Below are 18,923 nucleotides of genomic sequence, written 5' to 3' on the forward strand. Positions count from 1 at the left end.
CTATCTTTTCCTTGTGAAAAAGCTGACTTGTTGGTATGGCAGTTAGCTATAAATTTCACTTTGTTGGATTGATTATGTACGACCAATGTTCATGAAAGGTCGTTATAATTATATAATATTTAAAAACGTTTCGCCTATTTCTTTTTAAGACATAAATGTAAGTTTTGTATAATATATAAAGGCCAACAGCTTATGAGGATTTTTCATAATGCTTATGAATATCTGCAATTATTCGAAATAAATATAGAACATAATAATAAATAAAATTTTACTGAGTTTAATCCATTAGAATTTTCCAAAATATTTGTTTTACATTCAGGCATTAATAGAGTAGAAACTACAAAGATTGCTATTCACGTTAAACTCACTCAATAAAATAAAGTTCACCACGTTCAGTATAAGCAGTTTCCCACTTTGGAGGCAACGGGCCAAGATCGTTATCTTCGTCATTTTCTTTTAAGCCGTGTGATACTGCTCCATTGCAGTATTTGTGACTTGCAATATCTGAAATTGATACAAATAATACGGTTTAAATTATATTAATGAGTATAAGCTTATAAATATCTATCAAATAATTTACTTCTAAATTAAAGTTATTACGCTCTTCCAAACAAAACAAATTAATTCTAGCTTTTTTTAAGTCCACCAAATTCTTTCCAATCATTTGGAACTTTTTGTATTTCAAGAAGTTAATCATAGATTGATTCCAATGAGCTATTTGGTTTTGAGACATTTAGAAATCCTATGAGCATTTGTAATTTTTGTTGGTCTTGAATACGTAGAACAAAATTGTAAACGAAAATTGGAAATTAGGTTAGAAAAATTATAATGAAATAATAGTAGTAGATAGAGGGGAGAGTACGATAACTCAGACGACGAAGTATAATGATGGATTTCTATAGAACAGTTAAAGACAAGCATTTTTTACAATGGGAGTGGGGGTCTATTTCCACCCGTTAAGGCGGTAGGAGCAATTTAAATAGTAACTTTTCAAAACCTTAAGATTATCTACTATTGTTTTTTTTTTATTTAGAATTCTTTGCTCTCATTTGTTTTTAATAAAAAAAACTGAAAACTAGATGATATTATGTCTTCTTATTCTTGAGAAAATTGAAAGTTTCCAACAAAAATATTTAATTAAATTATTTTTTTCTTGCTTGAGTATTTACGTAGTTATATTTCGATAGTAATAATCGAATATGGATTATGATATACCTATGATAAACTAATTATTTGTCTTAATGCCAGCTTATTTAAATGCAAAAGAAACTTTGCATGCACTCCATGTTGCACCGAACTCACCTTGGAACCTCCTAACCTTGCACCCACTCGACCCACCCCAAATCCTATAGTTTGGCCAAGCAGGGGGGTTTCAGGGGGGCAGCATAACCCCCCATCCCCCCATACATATCCCACACAACCAAAATGTTTGTTTTTAACTTTTCTGACAAAATCCGTTATAATATCTTGTTGCCTAAATTATCGTTCTTTTGCCTAGATAGATACATAAATCGATACCTTAATTTTTCGAAATATTAATTTCTATTTTGCCAATAATTTTTGAGTGATGCATAAAACGGATAGATAAATCATAAACGGAAATGTGTGGAGAATTGTAAAAAAAATTAATAAGTATTCTAACCACCACCACTAAAGTATAATTAACCACCTTTTTGCAAAGCCGCCAGGGGATGAATATTCATATACAGTGTTGGCCACAACAAAAACAAATTTAGCTGTCTTGCCAATTTAATTGGATCAAACAGATCTGTTTTATTTTTGCAAATAATCCATTAATTCCTCGTTCTTCAATTTCCCAATTATTTTCTATGGGTTTGAGGTTTGGGGACTGCGCTGGCCATTGTAACACTTTAATCCGGATTTCTTGAAACCTGACCTTAACCGTATTGTACATGTATATTTGGGTCGTTGTTGTCCTGCTAAAATATCCATCCATCGGAACCCTTGAAATTGAATTTGGACTCGCTTGAAAAGAGTAAGTTCCTCCAACGGTCCAGTTTATGTGGTCTTGAGGAAATTTTAATCTAGCCAGTTTGTTTTTGGTGCAAATAAAAGGCTCTGAAAGATTTTAGTGCACCATCAACACCTCGTCTCCGAATTGTTCTCGCGCTTACGTTCAGGTCGAATTGAGTTCATAATTCTCTCGATGATATAAAAGGGATTTTTTATTTGATTGTATTATTGCAGAATCCTATCGATTTGTTATTTTTATTAGGCGTCTACCTCGATGCATTGTTTGAATTAATGGGCAAATCACTGATTTTGGAATTGAATATTTTTCCGATATTTTAATTGGATTTATTTCACTTTCATATTCTTTCATACTTTTTTTTATTTTGTAAGAGATTTTTTTTAAATGGAATGATGGTTAGTGCGTTGGACAGTCGTTCTTTGACTTCCACGCAGAGAAGAAAGTGATTGCAGCTTAATTTAAATAACTTATCGGTAGCCTAGTGGAGATAGCGTCCGAAGACAGCTCCAAGTGTCGTGGGTTCGAGTTCCAGGCGGAGTCGATAAGAAATGTCATCGCTTTTTCACAACGGAGAAATACTTACTTACTCACTACAGTACGGAGCGGACCTGAGCCTAAACAAACATGCGTGTCCAGCCAGCTCGGACCCTAGCTAGCTGTCTCCAGTCTCAACAGAGAAATAGTCGATTTTATAAGCTGAGAACAAAAAAATAGAGAAAGAGAAGAGAGCAGGGGTATCGAAAGATACTCTGCTGACATATCGGGTGATGCGAAAGTACTGCCAGCAGTGGTACCGTAAAATCGGGTCACGCATCGGACCCGCAAACATCAACGACCAAGAGGAAGAGGCAAACACAAACACAAACACCCAACCTCGTTAAAAGTGCCAATCTAGCTAAGGGCAGATCATTGAAAAAAAAGCTGCAAAAACATAATTAAGAAGTGAAGTCTCTGAGGGGAGAGAAATTAGGGAGGAGAAAGGAGGTATACGTCTCCGAAGATCAGGTCCGTGGTCCTATGGAGCCGGAGCCAGAGCCGTAAAAAAGGCGTTGGAGGTGGAGTTGGACCTCTTAAAAGTGGAAAAGCTGATGAAGGCCCTCCAAAGGCACCACCAGCAACAGCAGGCCTAAGTGTTTCCAAAGAATGACTACAAGAAGAGCCGAAACAGCCGCAGTAACAACAAAACCAGCCACAACAAATTCAGCAACACCAGCAGCAACATCAGAATGATGATCTTAACATCAAATTACTCTTTACCCTATCTTTTCCTTTTCAACCACCTCTTATCTTTATTGCACTAGAACTAAGTTGTTAAACGACCCGTGCCGATGATCAGCTTGGCTGGAGGCCCAATTCAAAAATAGGTCAGTCTCTAACGGATTATCCGGATACCTGGCGACATCCGGGTTAACTAGCCTTATCTATACGTGCGAATCCCTGTACAGACAGACATCTCTTTCTTCGCAACTCGAGGGGCCAAAGATGAATAAAAAAAAAAGAAAAGAATGATGAGACCGGTATCTCTTTAAGACCGGGCCGCAATTTGGCATCAAAGCATGTTGCCGTATCACACATACAAGGGAGTAGTGGCAATCCATGAAATGGAAAGGGAAACTCTCGAAACGCCTATACAAACAAAGGCAGCAAGCTGCGAGAATCCCAAAGGCCTCTGGTGAATCATTGGAGGTTTGAAAGGACACCGCAGCAAACCGCTCGCATTGAATGCGCAAATAGTGTTCTTGCTGCTACAAGGACCAGTAAAGACTCTACGTCTAAACGCGAAAGGTCTCTTGAGGGGGCCATACCAACACCAAAACGGCCTCGTGTGCACAACACCAGCACTCTCCTCAATCCCATCAGGAAACAAGCCAGCTTCAGTGGCGTCACGAAGGGCAAAGTCGTGGTTGCGGTCATTGACAGGTGCGATGATGATGGCCCAATATCGACTGATCGTTGGCAGCTGGTCAAGGTTAAGCTCTAGGGTGGCTTTTTAAGCATTTTAAGTGAGCTTCCAGGACTACTTCTTTCCATAAGCGATGGGGGTTTGCATCAGGGTCATGTCAAACTCATAGTTTGTGGCGACCAGAGGTCTTGTGACTTATACAAGCTCGCTCGCTCGGTTAGGGGAAGTTTGACAAGTTTGGTGCGAAGCTCGAGGTTGTCGCTAAGGAAGACATTCCTGGCAGACCTAGAGCCTGCATTTGGATTCCAATCGAACCTGCTGGTATCGAGGACATTCTCGAGATGATCAAAGTTTGTAATACATCCCTTCCGACGCATAACTGGAAGATATCCAAGCTAGAGGAAGTAAAGGGTCTTTATAGGAGTGCCATTGTGGTACTCAATATAGAATAATTGGCTCCTGTAGCTTTGACCAATGGTTCTATAAACTATGGCTTCGAATCCATCAAAATTCGAATTTATAAAAAAGATGAGAATACCGCGGATAACGGGCCTCCTACAACTATCGGTGGGTGGGCCTGGGACGTCGTCTTCTCTCCCAACAGAGGGTGACGATGCACCCATGCCCTCTCCAATCACGACTCCACCCTCTAAAAAAGTCGAAGACAGTCCATCCTTAATGGAGACTAAACGTGATTCTTCTGAGCGAAGACGAATTCTTGGGTTCATCCTCAGACTCAAAGGATCAGAACAAAACCGTGGTGGAGATTGATCTGCCTAGTTGTACCTAAAATGCTGCAGTTAGTACAGATTAATCTCCAACAGTCTCCATCACTTCTTCTCCGTCTGGCAAGTAACGGGGAAGACATTTTCCTGATCCAAGAGCCATGGATTGTGGGATCCGTTGTTCGAGGACTCAGGACTCCTGGGTACTACAGACTGTGTGTGACAGATAAAGGTGAACCTAGATCTTAAATCCTAGTGAAACGTAGCATTAATATATTTTTACTCCATCAATTCAGAGACAAAGATACCACTGTACATATACATATACATATAAAGGGTGATTTTTTTGAGGTTAGGATTTTCATGCATTAGTATTTGACAGATCACACGGGATTTCAGACATGGTGTCAAAGAGAAAGATGCTCAGTATGCTTTGACATTTCATCATGAATAGACTTACTAACGAGCAACGCTTGCAAATCATTGAATTTTATTACCAAAATCAGTGTTCGGTTCGAAGTGTGTTTCGCGCTTTACGTCCGATTTATGGTCTACATAATCGACCAAGTGAGCAAACAATTAATGCGATTGTGACCAAGTTTCGCACTCAGTTTACTTTATTGGACATTAAACCAACCACACGAATGCCTACAGTGCGTACAGAAGAGAATATTGCGTCTGTTTCTGAGAGTGTTGCTGAAGACCGTGAAATGTCGATTCGTCGCCGTTCGCAGCAATTGGGTTTGTGTTATTCGACCACATGGAAGATTTTACGCAAAGATCTTGGTGTAAAACCGTATAAAATACAGCTCGTGCAAGAACTGAAGCCGAACAATCTGCCACAACGTCGAATTTTCAGTGAATGGGCCCTAGAAAAGTTGGCAGAAAATCCGCTTTTTTATCGACAAATTTTGTTCAGCGATGAGGCTCATTTCTGGTTGAATGGCTACGTAAATAAGCAAAATTGCCGCATTTGGAGTGAAGAGCAACCAGAAGCCGTTCAAGAACTGCCCATGCATCCCGAAAAATGCACTGTTTGGTGTGGTTTGTACGCTGGTGGAATCATTGGACCGTATTTTTTCAAAGATGCTGTTGGACGCAACGTTACGGTGAATGACGATCGCTATCGTTCAATGCTAACAAACTTATTGTTGCCAAAAATTGGAAGAACTGAACTTGGTTGACATGTGGTTTCAACAAGATGGCGCTACATGCCACACAGCTCGCGATTCTATGGCCATTTTGAGGGAAAACATCGGAGAACAATTCATCTCAAGGAATGGACCGGTAATGTTGTATAAAGTAGAACTTAAAGGTATAAACTTTGTATAACACTTTATCTAATACTCATATTTATATACAGACAAACATTGATTTATAGCTATTAAGAATACACTAAGTCAGTCTTATACTTACTGTGGTTAAATAAAGAACTATTTTATATTAAGTTAAAATACTTAAAAGTCTTTTCTTTTAACACACATAACATGGTGTCAGATGTGTGTCACTAAGTCTTAAATCCTAAATAAAATTAAAAGTCAAGTCATAAGTATAAGCCGAATTAAGTTAAATAAAAAACGATGTCAAAGAAGCCAGAAGATTTGGTTTCTGTCTCAGCAACGACACCCGTATCGTCGGTGTCACCGCTTAACCTAAAAAGCACAAATTTGCCAGCCGCATGGAGACACTGGCTCAGTCTATTCAAAATTTATTTACGTGCGTAAGTAGCATTATTGCTACATTACATGGGTCCTGATTCACTGGATATATTCAATTCTTTCAATGAAGATCTGGACAAAATCACATACGATGTCCTCGTGAAAAAACTGGATGATTATTTCCTTCCAAAGGTGAATATCATAATGGAAAGGTATTCATTTTTTTCCAGGCGACAAGGTCCAGACGAATCCATTGATGAATTTGTCACTTCGCTCAAAAACTTAAGTCTGACATGCGACTTTGGAACCCTACGTGAGGATCTAGTTCGCGACATATTCATTTGTGGCCTTCATAACAAGTTTTCTCACTTAAAAGAAAAGCTTCTCAATGAAGACAAAATAACTTTGGAAAAAGCAGTCCTAACATCCAGAAGCATGGAGCTCAACAAAGAGCACGTCCAACAATTGCAAGCCCAGCAAACAAGCAGTTTCATCGGTGCTTTGCAGAAACATAACAACAACTCGTCATCAGAAGCCCAGAGTCATCGTCATCATCGGCAGTTTTCAAAGCCAGCTCGTCAACAACATAAAACGTCATCGTCGTCATCACCACAGTCTCATATAAAGTCGTCTTCAAATCGTCAAAACTCATTCCGCTATTCACGTCATAACCAGCAACAAACCGGTCGAAAAAATTACCATCAGCAGAGTTCACAGTACACTTCATCGAACGGTAAGAACTCGTGTAAAAATTGTGGACAGGTTCACAAATACACTTGTCCAGCTATGGGTGTAACTTGCTACAGGTGTAGAGGTAAAGATCATTTTTCGAAAATGTGTCCAAGGAATCTTCAAGTCCGCAACATCGAATTTGCGACTGATGTGTCGGATACAGAATCAGTCTTGTCAACATTATTTATTGGCGTTCTACAACAACAACAGAACGAAAATCAACAACGTCAACGTCATCATAGTCCCCATCATCAGTTCCAGAATCAACAACGTTATCAACATGACGAAGATGAGCCCCAATGGCATGTGTCTTTGCAGATCAACAACTGCAAAATTTCCTGTCAACTTGACACAGGAGCTCAAGGTAATGTCATGTCTGTCAATCAGCTACAAACACTTGGATTATCCCGCAGTATTATTAAATCAAGTAATCAAAATTTATTAACTTTTAGTGGTGAAAAAATTTATTCATTAGGATATTGCATGCTTAATTGTACTTATAAAAATATAGTTTATAAAATTAAATTTATAGTTGTTGAAATTGATTGCAAGTGTCTTATAGGTCTTAAAACGTGTCTAGAAATGAATTTAATTAAGAAAAATGACGAATATAATTTAAACGTGAATGCAATGTGTTCTAAAAATGATGAAAAAGATATTCATAATTTGCCAAATTTTGTAAAAGAATTTAAAGATGTCTTTGAAGGTTTAGGTTGTTTGAAAGAAAAGTGCCATTTTAAAGTTAAATGTGATGTAACTCCGGTAGTCGACAGCCCTCGTAAATTTCCATTCGCGTTAATGTCGGATTTTAAAAAAGAGCTCGAAAGGTTAGAAAATCTTAATGTCATAACAGAAGTTAAAGAGCCTACTACGTGGGTCAACTCTATTGTTTTGGTTAAAAAACCCAATGGGAATTTACGTTTGTGTCTTGATCCGCGTAACTTAAACAAAGCGATTCTTCGCCCACATTTTCAATTTCCGAATGTGGAAGATATTAAAGCTCAATTGAGTGGTTCAAAATATTTTTCCGTTTTAGATGCAAACTCGGGTTTTTGGATGATTCAGTTAGACGAAGAATCTTCAATGTTGTGCACTTTTCATACGCCTTTTGGCCGTCGTCGTTTTTTGCGCCTACCTTTTGGTATAAATGCAGCGCCTGAAATTTTTCATTGTGAAATGGTTAAACAGTTCAGTGATATCCCAAACCTAGAAATTTATATTGATGATTTTTTGATTCATGCTAAGACCAAAGAAGAGCATGACAAAGTATTGAAGTTAGTTTTGCTTAGAGCCAGGGATATAGGTTTAAAGTTTAATCCGTCAAAGTCAAAATTTTTTCAAAGTGAAATAACTTTTATCGGTCATTTATTTAGTCATGATGGTGTTCGTCCCGATCCATCGAAAGTTGAAGCTGCTATACCCAGGCCAAAGTCCAAGACGGAGTTACAACGCTTCCTGGGTATGGTTAATTATTTAGGTACATTTGTCAAGGGAATGTCTGCCCAAAATGTTAATTTGCGTAATCTTTTAAAGAAAGATGTAGAATGGCATTGGTCCGATGACCATGAAAAAGAATTTAAAAAACTAAAAGAGTTGATTTCCAACACACCAGTCCTTACTTATTTTGATGTCAATAAACCATTGACACTTTCAGTTGACGCATCGCAAAATGCAGTTGGAGCTGTAATTTCTCATGATGGAAATCCTATTGCGTACGCCTCAGCTACACTTACAACGTCTCAACAAAACTATGCTCAAATCGAGAAAGAGCTTTTCGCGATTTTATTCGGATGTACTAAATTTCACGCTTTCGTATTTGGCAAGTCAGTCTTAGTTGAGACAGACCATAAGCCCTTGGTTCCGCTTTTCGATAAGGCATTGTACAAAGTCCCAGCTCGGTTACAGCGATTTATGCTAAGACTCTTAGCATATGATTTAAAAGTTATTTTTAAACCTGGAAAGTACATGTATGTCGCTGATACATTGTCTCGTGCTGCAATGCCAAACGAAACCTTAACGGAATTTGACAAAGACATAAGTCTTCATTGCAATTTAGTCCTTTCTTCTCGTCCTTTATCAATGTCAAAATCAAAATATGAAGAAATACAAAAAGAAACAAAAAACGATAACGTATTGTCAAAAGTCATTGAATATCATTTTGCCGGTTGGCCAAACAACAAATCAAAAATAAATGAATTTTTAATGCCATACTATAATATTCGTAATGAATTTGAAGTCATAGATTCGTTACTATACAAGTCAAATCGTCTGGTGATTCCTTCAAAAATGCGCCATAATATTTTAATGCTTTTGCATGAAGGACACATGGGCATAGAAAGATGTAGGAATTTAGCCAAACAATCAATTTATTGGCCAAATATTGACCAAGATATTTTAAACGTCATAAAAAACTGTGACGTATGTATTCGCTACCGCTCAAAAAATCAAAAAGAACCTATTCAGTTTCATAATGTTGTGTCTATACCATGGTTCAAAATCGGAATGGATTTATTTGAATTCAATAAATGTATGTATTTATTGGTCGTCGATTTTTTTTCAAAATATATCGAAATTGCACAGTTAAATAAAAGTTATTCAAGTAATGTCGTCATAACTCATCTCAAATCCATTTTCGCACGTCATGGAATCCCAACCATTATGTTGAGTGACAATGGACCCCCTTTTAACTCTGATGAGTTCAAACAATTTTCTGAAAAGTGGGGAATTGACCATGTTACCTCAAGTCCATATTTCCCTAGGTCCAATGGATTGGCTGAACGTTCTGTTCAGACCATTAAAAAATTGCTTAAAAAATGTCACGAAACAAATTCAGATCTATATGTAGCTCTTTTGCACTATAGGACAACTCGAAAGGGAAATATTAACTCGCCTTCAGAACTTTTAATGTCTAGGCAATTAAGAACAAAACTACCCGTTTTAAATGAAAATTTAAAGCCTGTCAATGTTGACCTAGATGAGCATAATAAGAAAATTAAACTCCAGCAAAATAAGACCCGTGATTATTATGACAAAAATGCTAAAGCATTGCCAACTTTGACCAATGGTCAAAATATTTATTATAAGAAAACTCCAATTTCAAATTGGGAGCCAGGTATAGTTTTACAGAAATGTCCAGAGCCTCGGTCTTATTTAATTAGTTCAAAAGACGGCTCAGAATATCGTCGTAATAGGGAGCATCTCCTAGAGGGATCCTCAATTGACACTGAAAAAATTAAATCAGAAAATAATGACCATATTCGAAATGGAAAATGTCAGCAAGAATCTTTGCCTGTTGAAGGAAAAGGTAATGAAGATGTACCTCATTCGGGTGATTCGAATAGCCTCACTCCAACGCCTGATTATGTAACTCGTTTCGGAAGAACAGTAGCGCCACCGAATCGTTTCGGTTTTGATTAAAATTAATTACCTAATAAATAATGGCATTTTTCCAATCGTAGAATTTTTGAATTACACATTAAAAAAAAAAAAAAAAAAAAAAAAAAATGAATATCCAAATTTGGAATTGTAAAATTTAATATTTAAAATTTTGAATTATTAAATACTTTATTCATCTGTTTGAATATTTATTATATCTTTTAAATATGAACTGTAATTAAGACAATATTGAAAAATTGAATATACATATGTATTTATTTTAAATATATTTTAAATGTATATTATATAAATTTATAACCGAATTTCAAATGTCCTTCAAATATATATCATACATTTATAATTAAATATATTCAATAACCAATAAGAAAAATTAAATAAAATGTAAACTGAAAAAGAAATATTATATAAAAGGGAGATGTTGTATAAAGTAGAACTTAAAGGTATAAACTTTGTATAACACTTTATCTAATACTCATATTTATATACAGACAAACATTGATTTATAGCTATTAAGAATACACTAAGTCAGTCTTATACTTACTGTGGTTAAATAAAGAACTATTTTATATTAAGTTAAAATACTTAAAAGTCTTTTCTTTTAACACACATAACAGGTAAGTTGGCCACCAAGATCATGCGATTTGACGCCTTTAGACTATTTTTTGTGGGGCTACGTCAAGTCTAAAGTCTACACAAATAAGCCAGCAACTATTCCAGCTTTGGAAGACAACATTTCCGAAGAAATTCGGGCTATTCCGGCCGAAATGCTCGAAAAAGTTACCCAAAATTGGACTTTCTGAATGGACCACCTAAGACGCAGCCGCGGTCAACATTTAAATGAAATTATCTTCAAAAAGTAAATGTCATGGACCAATCTAACGTTTCAAATAAAGAATCGATGAGATTTTGCAAAATTTATGCGTTTTTTTTTTTTTTTAAAGTTCTCAAGCTCTTAAAAAATCACCGTTTACATATACATATACATATACATATACATATACATATACATATACATATACATATACATATACATATACATATACATATACATATACATATACATATACATATACATATACATATACATATACATATACATATACATATACATATACATATACATATACATATACATATACATATACATATACATATACATATACATATACATATACATATACATATACATATACATATACATATACATATACATATACATATACATATACATATACATATACATATACATATACATATACATATACATATACATATACATATACATATACATATACATATACATCCTTCCTAGCTTTATACAATTTTGAACAAATTAGTTTGTATTTTTTTCCAATAAATTATTTTTGAGAAAACATTCTTTTCACAACATTATTCCTTATTATCTTCGTAACAATTTAAAGAATTACGAAATTAATTACAGGTATCTGAAGACATAAAAAGTGTTTTGAACAAATTAGTTTGTATTTTTTTCCAATAAATTATTTTTTAGAAAACATTCTTTTCACAACATTATTCCTTATTATCTTCGTAACAATTTAAAGAATTACGAAATTAAATACACGTATCTGAAGATACCTGTTTTGTCTGTCACTCTGTATTTGTTGTGCTAACCTCACTAACTTCAAATAAAAAATGAAAGGGAAAATATTTCGTATGCAGAAGTGCAAATTTTACAAAACACGATACATACTTTTAAAGTAAATCAATCTGAATTTTAAATTTTAATTTTATTTTTTTTAATAAGATACCCTCAAGAGGATAAAAATCTGAATACTTGAAATTATATAATTTCACACCAAACTGATCTCTCTTCTCTAAGCTAATGACTATGACATTAAGGATACATTTATATGGGTAAGGTATACATTTAACTTAAAAGACAAAGTTTAAAACCTTATATGAACGTCCAATTACATTTTACACCATCGACCACGCTCAATGCAATTTGAAGTGAAAAGTTTCGGATGAGTACTAAATTGAACTCGCTTAGTATTCAATATTTATAACGCAGCTAATCCTATTATTAAAAAATGTATCATAAAAACAACCGCGAAAACGTTAAATATTATACTCATTACACAGATTTAATAAATATACCAATGAAAAAACGTTATAAACCATTGACTTGATAAAATGGAAGAACAAATTATAGTCTAAATAACGCCTTAGGTGCAAAATCTGCATAAAAAAGCGTGGCGGTTGCTCTAAGCTTTAACTTTGAAACTCAAAGTTTTTGACATAAACCTCGTGGTCTTTAATACACAACTTGCTTCCTGGTCATATCTTGAATAACAAAAACCATTTTATGCTTTGAGTTGCAGGATTCAGTTTAGTTTTTATTTAAATATGCATATGAACGGTAGAAAGTGCATTTATTAAGGGTGCATAGCTGTACGAGTAAAGTATATGCAATTTCCTGTTCTATGCATGTGAGTTTGCTTTAAAAACTGTTCCTTACAAAGTACATATTTAGATTCACCCAGTGTTTCATACTTCAGAGATTTTTATCAAATCGCCTGGCCTTTTATTTTCCGTTGAAATAGATTAAGAAAGTGAATGCTTTTACTCACTGAACTGAACAGCTTTATCACGTATGTATATATGTATGTAGATTTAGTATATTTCACAGAGTAAAATGGAATACTAAGAACAAAGGGTGTTGGTCCATTTTGAGTTGTTTTTGCATATATCTAAATGTTTGTGTACGAGTAGGTATATCTTGTTTACATTTAAAAATACAGCTACTATATCTTTATACATATCAATTACAATAAGACTTGTTGTGCTACATAACGTACAGGCTTTCATTTTATTTAAATTGAATAACTTAATAAATGCTTTTTTTCCTTACAAGTTTTATAATTTAAATTATTTAAACATCTTGTATAAAATGGTCATGACTTAGCGAAGATTATGTTAGGTTAAAGTGGCGGTCCGTGATGGAGTAGGATACACATAGGCCTCTAAGCTCATTCTTCATTGCGTCCTACATTACCAATAGTTTACATGTAGCGATTGGTGTGTCAGCATTTGCTCAATGAAATGTGTTAGAATGGGTTGTACTATACTATTCCTGGCGAGTTCATCTGCCATACATTTTCCTGGAATGTCTCTATGGCCCGGCACCCAGCAAAGGTGAATATTAAACTGTTGTGCTATCTCTATTAAAGATAATCGACATTTATGGACTGTTATAGAGTTTGTAGAGACAAAGTCCAGAGATTTGATACCGGCCTGACTATCTGAGGAAAATACGGATATCAGATGTTGGTATCACATTTTCTTTTCTTTTATCGCCAAAAGTTCCACCTGGAGCACGCTACAATGATTGGGAAGGCGGAAAGAGACTTAATTCCAGTTGTTCAGTGTACACACCTCAATAAACCCGTTCTTTTGTTTTTGATCCATCTGTATAAAAGTGGACTGACTCGTCTTCACAGGAATGCTCTATCCTCTTGGAAAGACCTGGAAGGTATAGAAGTCTGGAAGTTTCTGTCGAATTGCAGTTGGGATTACGAAATGTTTTTGTTAATCCACTGTGACGAAGCTTTGAGGCGAAAAGCAGAGCTTGCAGCTATTTGTTTGAAGAATAAATCAAGAGGTGCAGATGGGGACTTGCAAAGCGATCCGCTTCTACATAGGCAAGCTGAAAGTCGGACTTTATTTATTTTGTTGCGGTTTATAGCTCTTTCTAAACAGTTCACAATAGTGCCAGGCCGGCCGCGCAGCCGTACATTAAAATCTCTCTCATTACCGATGTGTGTAGCCAATTCGTGATTGGGGGTTGTAAGCCCCATTTATTAATAGCTTTTTTGCAAGAAATGAGAGGTACAGTAGCTTTTTTGACTCTTTCTTTTACATTGCATTTCTTATTTAGTTTTTTTTCTAAAATATTATTATTATTATTATTATTATTATTATTATTTTTATTATTATTATTATTATCATTATTATTATTATTATTATTATTATTATTATTGTTATTATTATTATTATTATTATTATTATTATTATTATTATTATTATTATTATTATTATTATTTATTAACACAAAATTACTACTCCTATGCTAATAGAAAAGAGCTCTAGCTACAAAAGCATTCCACTCTAATATAACTTATTAGTTAATTATATTATTAAATTGTTCATATGAAGGTATTTGTCAAGTTTTAATATATTTTCGACATTAATTCTTTTAAGAAACCAATAAATATTTTGGTCGGTTTTTAGAACAGCATTAATTTTTTTGGAAATTCTACATGATGATAAGCCAAGTATATGTGGCATGTTCAAGTTGTTGTTGCATGATGGGTAGACAGGTGGACTTTCTTTCCTTAGCGGATCAGTCAGTGTTTATCTTTACATAATGATTTTCGTAGCTATTCCAGTTGAGATTTTTGTTATTTTTAAGTAATTGATCGATATATCTTTGAATGTCGTTCTTTGAAAATGTATAAACAGGTGATTCGTTGCAGTGTTTTGCAGCTTTGTCGGCATGACTGGGTACCCACATTAATTTGAATTTGTTCGTGTGTTTTATGAGCAAATCTCTTATATTGTCCACCGATAAGTGGATTGCAGGACAGTTTTAGCAGCTTCAAAAATGGCTAGTGCTTCAGAAGCAAATTCCAACTCTTTTCGGCGAAAGTTGAACGATAGATTCTGTTGTTTGTGTTCTCTTTATTGTATACTGATAGAGTTAGTTCTACCGAGTTTGTATCAATGTTCGACGGTGGGAAGGTTGAAGTGGTGTTTCCTTTGACGCGCTTAAATGGTAACTCCATTTGTTTTGCAGTTGACAAGGCTTTAGTAATTGTAGATGGAAGACGCATATTTTTTTAATTTGGAGGCTAAGTCGATATCTTTATCAATGACGGAGTCCTTGGAGAATAGAAGCCTTGACAGTATTTTTAACAGGCTTTCTGATTGACGCTGTTCCAAAGTAGGAAGTCCAGCCTCTGCCATGATGTTGTCTATTCTTGTACTCCGATAGGCGTTGATACTTCTTCTTGCGGATTGATGGTATGTTGATTTGAGAACATTTAAAGTTGAGGTTGGATGTTTGCCATAAATATAAAAACCATAATCGATTTCACTTTAAACTAAAGCTTTAGTAATTCTACATAGTGTATTAATGTGAACATTTAATTTATTGTTGGATAGATAACTTATAATATCGCTTCTTCCAGCTAGGCTCTTTTTAAGATTCATACAGTGTGGTTTCCAATTAAACTTATTAAATCTTAATCCTAAAATATCTAAGTTTTCTACGCTTTCAATATTTTCATTCTTTATTGCTAGGTCAAGTTTAGGACATGATAATTTGCGACATATATTTAGTTTTACATTTGTTTAGTGAGAGCTTTGCTACTGAGTTATTACACCATTCTACAATATCGATTACAATTTTTTTTTAAATGTATTTTTTTGCTTTCTCTAAATCGTTGAGTTTACACATGATGAAAATATCATCAGCGTAACAATGATCGAGAAGTTTATATTTTTCAATCATGGCACTGATATCATTAATAGCCATTAAGAAAAGCAAAAGTGATAATGGTGATCTTTGTGGGATACCATTATTTAGTGGTTTGGCTGTGGAAAAAGAATTGTTTACCCTAACGGATATTTTGCGATTTGATAAAAATGATTTAATGAATGAGTATATTTTCGGACCAATGCCCCGATTTTTTAATTTGTTTAATATTAAGTGGATACCTATGCGGTCGAAAGCCTTCTCAAAATCTAATGAAAGTAGCGAAATGTGGTTTCGGGATGATAAAGCTTTTGATATGTATTGATCGATGTGTAGCTATAGTGTCCGTATGGGACCATTAAGTTACTTGTAAGTTATGGTTATTAAGGCTAGTTTTATGAATTTTTGTCTAGCTTTAAGATAGGTTTAAGAATGAACTAATAAAAATGAATTAAAAAAAAATGTGTAGCAGAACCACGGAATAGCCTCTCTTAGATTTCAAAGCAACTTGGTTGGTGCTTATAAATAAGACCCAGGGGTGGAATCGGCTAAGGTGATTTTTGATTGTCACCTTTGTGATCATAAAAAGTGATCAAACTAATTTTTGCGTCTGTGTAAGGTGATCACCAAATTTTGTTTAGAATTTGGTATCACTTTAAAAGAAATTCACTGACGTTTGTTACAATTTCAGTTGTTGTATACAAAATCCGATCTGAAGCTATCATGTTGATGTTCTGCCTGCACAATAGTCAGCATTTAACTTTTCTCGTTTCTATGCTGTGTCTATGACTCTGTTTCCATACAAAGCTGTCGTGAACACTCCCGCCATTATTTGCATTTATTGCCAGAATTTTTCTGTTCTCGTTGCAGATCTAGATTGTAATAAACATTCGATAAGGCAACAAAAATAATTAATGAATCAAAAATTTCTTCCTTTTCTATTGAAATACATATGCTCATTTTCCGAAGGGCTAAGAATTATAATATGACTCCCATCAATGCAACAAAATCCTACCTCCAGGAGTTTGATATTTTTCGTAGAAGAACATTTTTGTTGCTTCTGAAGCCGATTGATTAAATTTGATTGTTAGTGGGCACAATTTCCTCTCCATTTGTTTTAAAGTCAAAGAAATAACCTCACATACAGTACTTTGGCCCGTTGGAGCTGACCAGTCACCCCCAATGTTTGCCGCAAGGACAATAGCATAAAAATTATTAATGATTATTCTCCGCAGTCCAACTGTCGCGAAGTCACAAACATAAAATTGCCGTCGGTAATTCAAAAAAAGTCGCACAAATTCAATTAACGATTGTTAGTGCCCAAAATGAGGTAAAAAGAATTTAAACGAATTTAACCATTTGAAATAAAAAAGAAAACAGTTTTTATTTTACTTTGTAAATTTAAATTTTGTATTTTAGTTAATTTGTATGATTTTAGGTAGAACTTCTTTATTTAGCTTTCGAACTTGCCTTTGGTATCCACCACCTCCAAGAAAATTAAAAGTCACGGCTAATAGAAGGATAGGGAGAATGTGTGTTGACCGCATTCCAGCTGACAAATCCAGAAGAAGAAGTAGGATATGTAAAAATGTTTCCTTATTCAATCGAAAGTTTTTTTTAAGAATCTGTTTAATACAGAATATTATTTATAAATAAAAAAAAACAAGTTATAATAAATAGGTATTTATATGTGAACAAATATATAGCACATATGCGTACTTACTTAAGACTTGAAAGATCAATAATGTTTATTTTATTGCGGAGGTTAATCCTCAAGAGCCGGACATTTTTATTATGATTAATATTTTCATTTTCAGCATTTTCAGAAGGTAAAATCAAAGGCACAAACGCAGTTATATTGTCTTGAAATTTCAGCAACTAAAAATAAAAATCAACCGTTTTTGTTGATTGTGACTGTCACCTATCACAAATCACCTTACCCGATTCCACTCCAGGTACTTACTTGAGAACTTTAATTGGATTCCTTTAATAAAGGGAAGAATTTGTTTTTCCACGAAAATAGGAATAATTTGGCTTTGTGTGGGTTAACAGCCAGTCCACACCGATCAGCCCAAATTATTAGTCTGTCCAAGGCATTTTGTAAAAGTTTTTTTAAGTTCTTTACTGAAATCGCCATAGCAACGTCATCCGCATGGGCAATCACTCTGAACCCTCCGCATCCAGACTAATTAGCATTCATTTACCACTAGGTCCCAGAGTTGAGGGGAAAGAACACCACCTTGCGGTGTCAGTCTACTAACAAATCTTCAAGCAGAAGAGTTGTCCAGTTTTGAGTTAATTATTCTGCTAGTCAGCATTAAATGAATTAACTTCCCAAGAGAACGCTCTACGTTTAGAGATGTTAGTGCATATGTGATTGCAGGTCTGTTCACGTTGTTAAAAGCACTTTCGATTACAACGAAAGTAACCACAGTGAACTCTCTATGATGTATTCGATGGTGCGTACTTGTGTGTGTAACACCGTTACCACCGATTTACCTTTACAGTAGGCATTGATATCAATCAATCGTTCCAAGGTCTTAAGAAGGAATGATGACAGACTTATAGCTCGTAGATTTTTAGGGTTGACTTCCGAGCATTTACCTGCTTTAGGTATAAAAACAACTTTAGCTTCTCTCCATTCCGAGGTAATATGGCCCGGATACAGACAGGTGGTCTGAAAAATTTGATAATTTTCCATCGAAATAATAGAAACAAACCCAGGTTCAAACGACATAAGTCAATTAAAAATGAGGCAACTTTCTAGTATATGATTTGCCAGCTTCCAAAAAATAGATCCAAGTTTTTTAAAAGTTGACTGGAAAGTAAGTAAAGACAAATTTTCTTTGGAACCAAGTCAAGCTTATGTGAAAATATCAGCTGGTTATGTTTTTTCATTCGATTGAAAGCTAAACTTTATAAGATTGACATTGAAATTTGAATGATTTATATTTGCATTTCATTTTGAATTCGTGTGTCTTTACAGAGCAGCTGATTCTGAAACGTCAAAATCATTCTC

General features: G+C 34.7%; 1 protein-coding gene across 1 annotated transcript in view; it reads right to left on the reverse strand.

Moving 5' to 3' along the window:
* LOC129952594 (membrane-associated guanylate kinase, WW and PDZ domain-containing protein 2) overlaps window positions 1-18,923 on the reverse strand; it is a 116,832-nt gene that overhangs the window by 43,173 nt on the left and 54,736 nt on the right. Inside the window, exon 3 of the mRNA XM_056065266.1 lies at window positions 369-504. Coding sequence (XP_055921241.1) covers window positions 369-504 — 136 coding nt within the window. The remainder of the gene's footprint in view (window positions 1-368; window positions 505-18,923) is intronic.

The sequence above is a fragment of the Eupeodes corollae genome, chromosome 3 (genome assembly GCF_945859685.1).
Source record: "Eupeodes corollae chromosome 3, idEupCoro1.1, whole genome shotgun sequence".
NCBI classification, from domain to species: domain Eukaryota; kingdom Metazoa; phylum Arthropoda; class Insecta; order Diptera; family Syrphidae; genus Eupeodes; species Eupeodes corollae.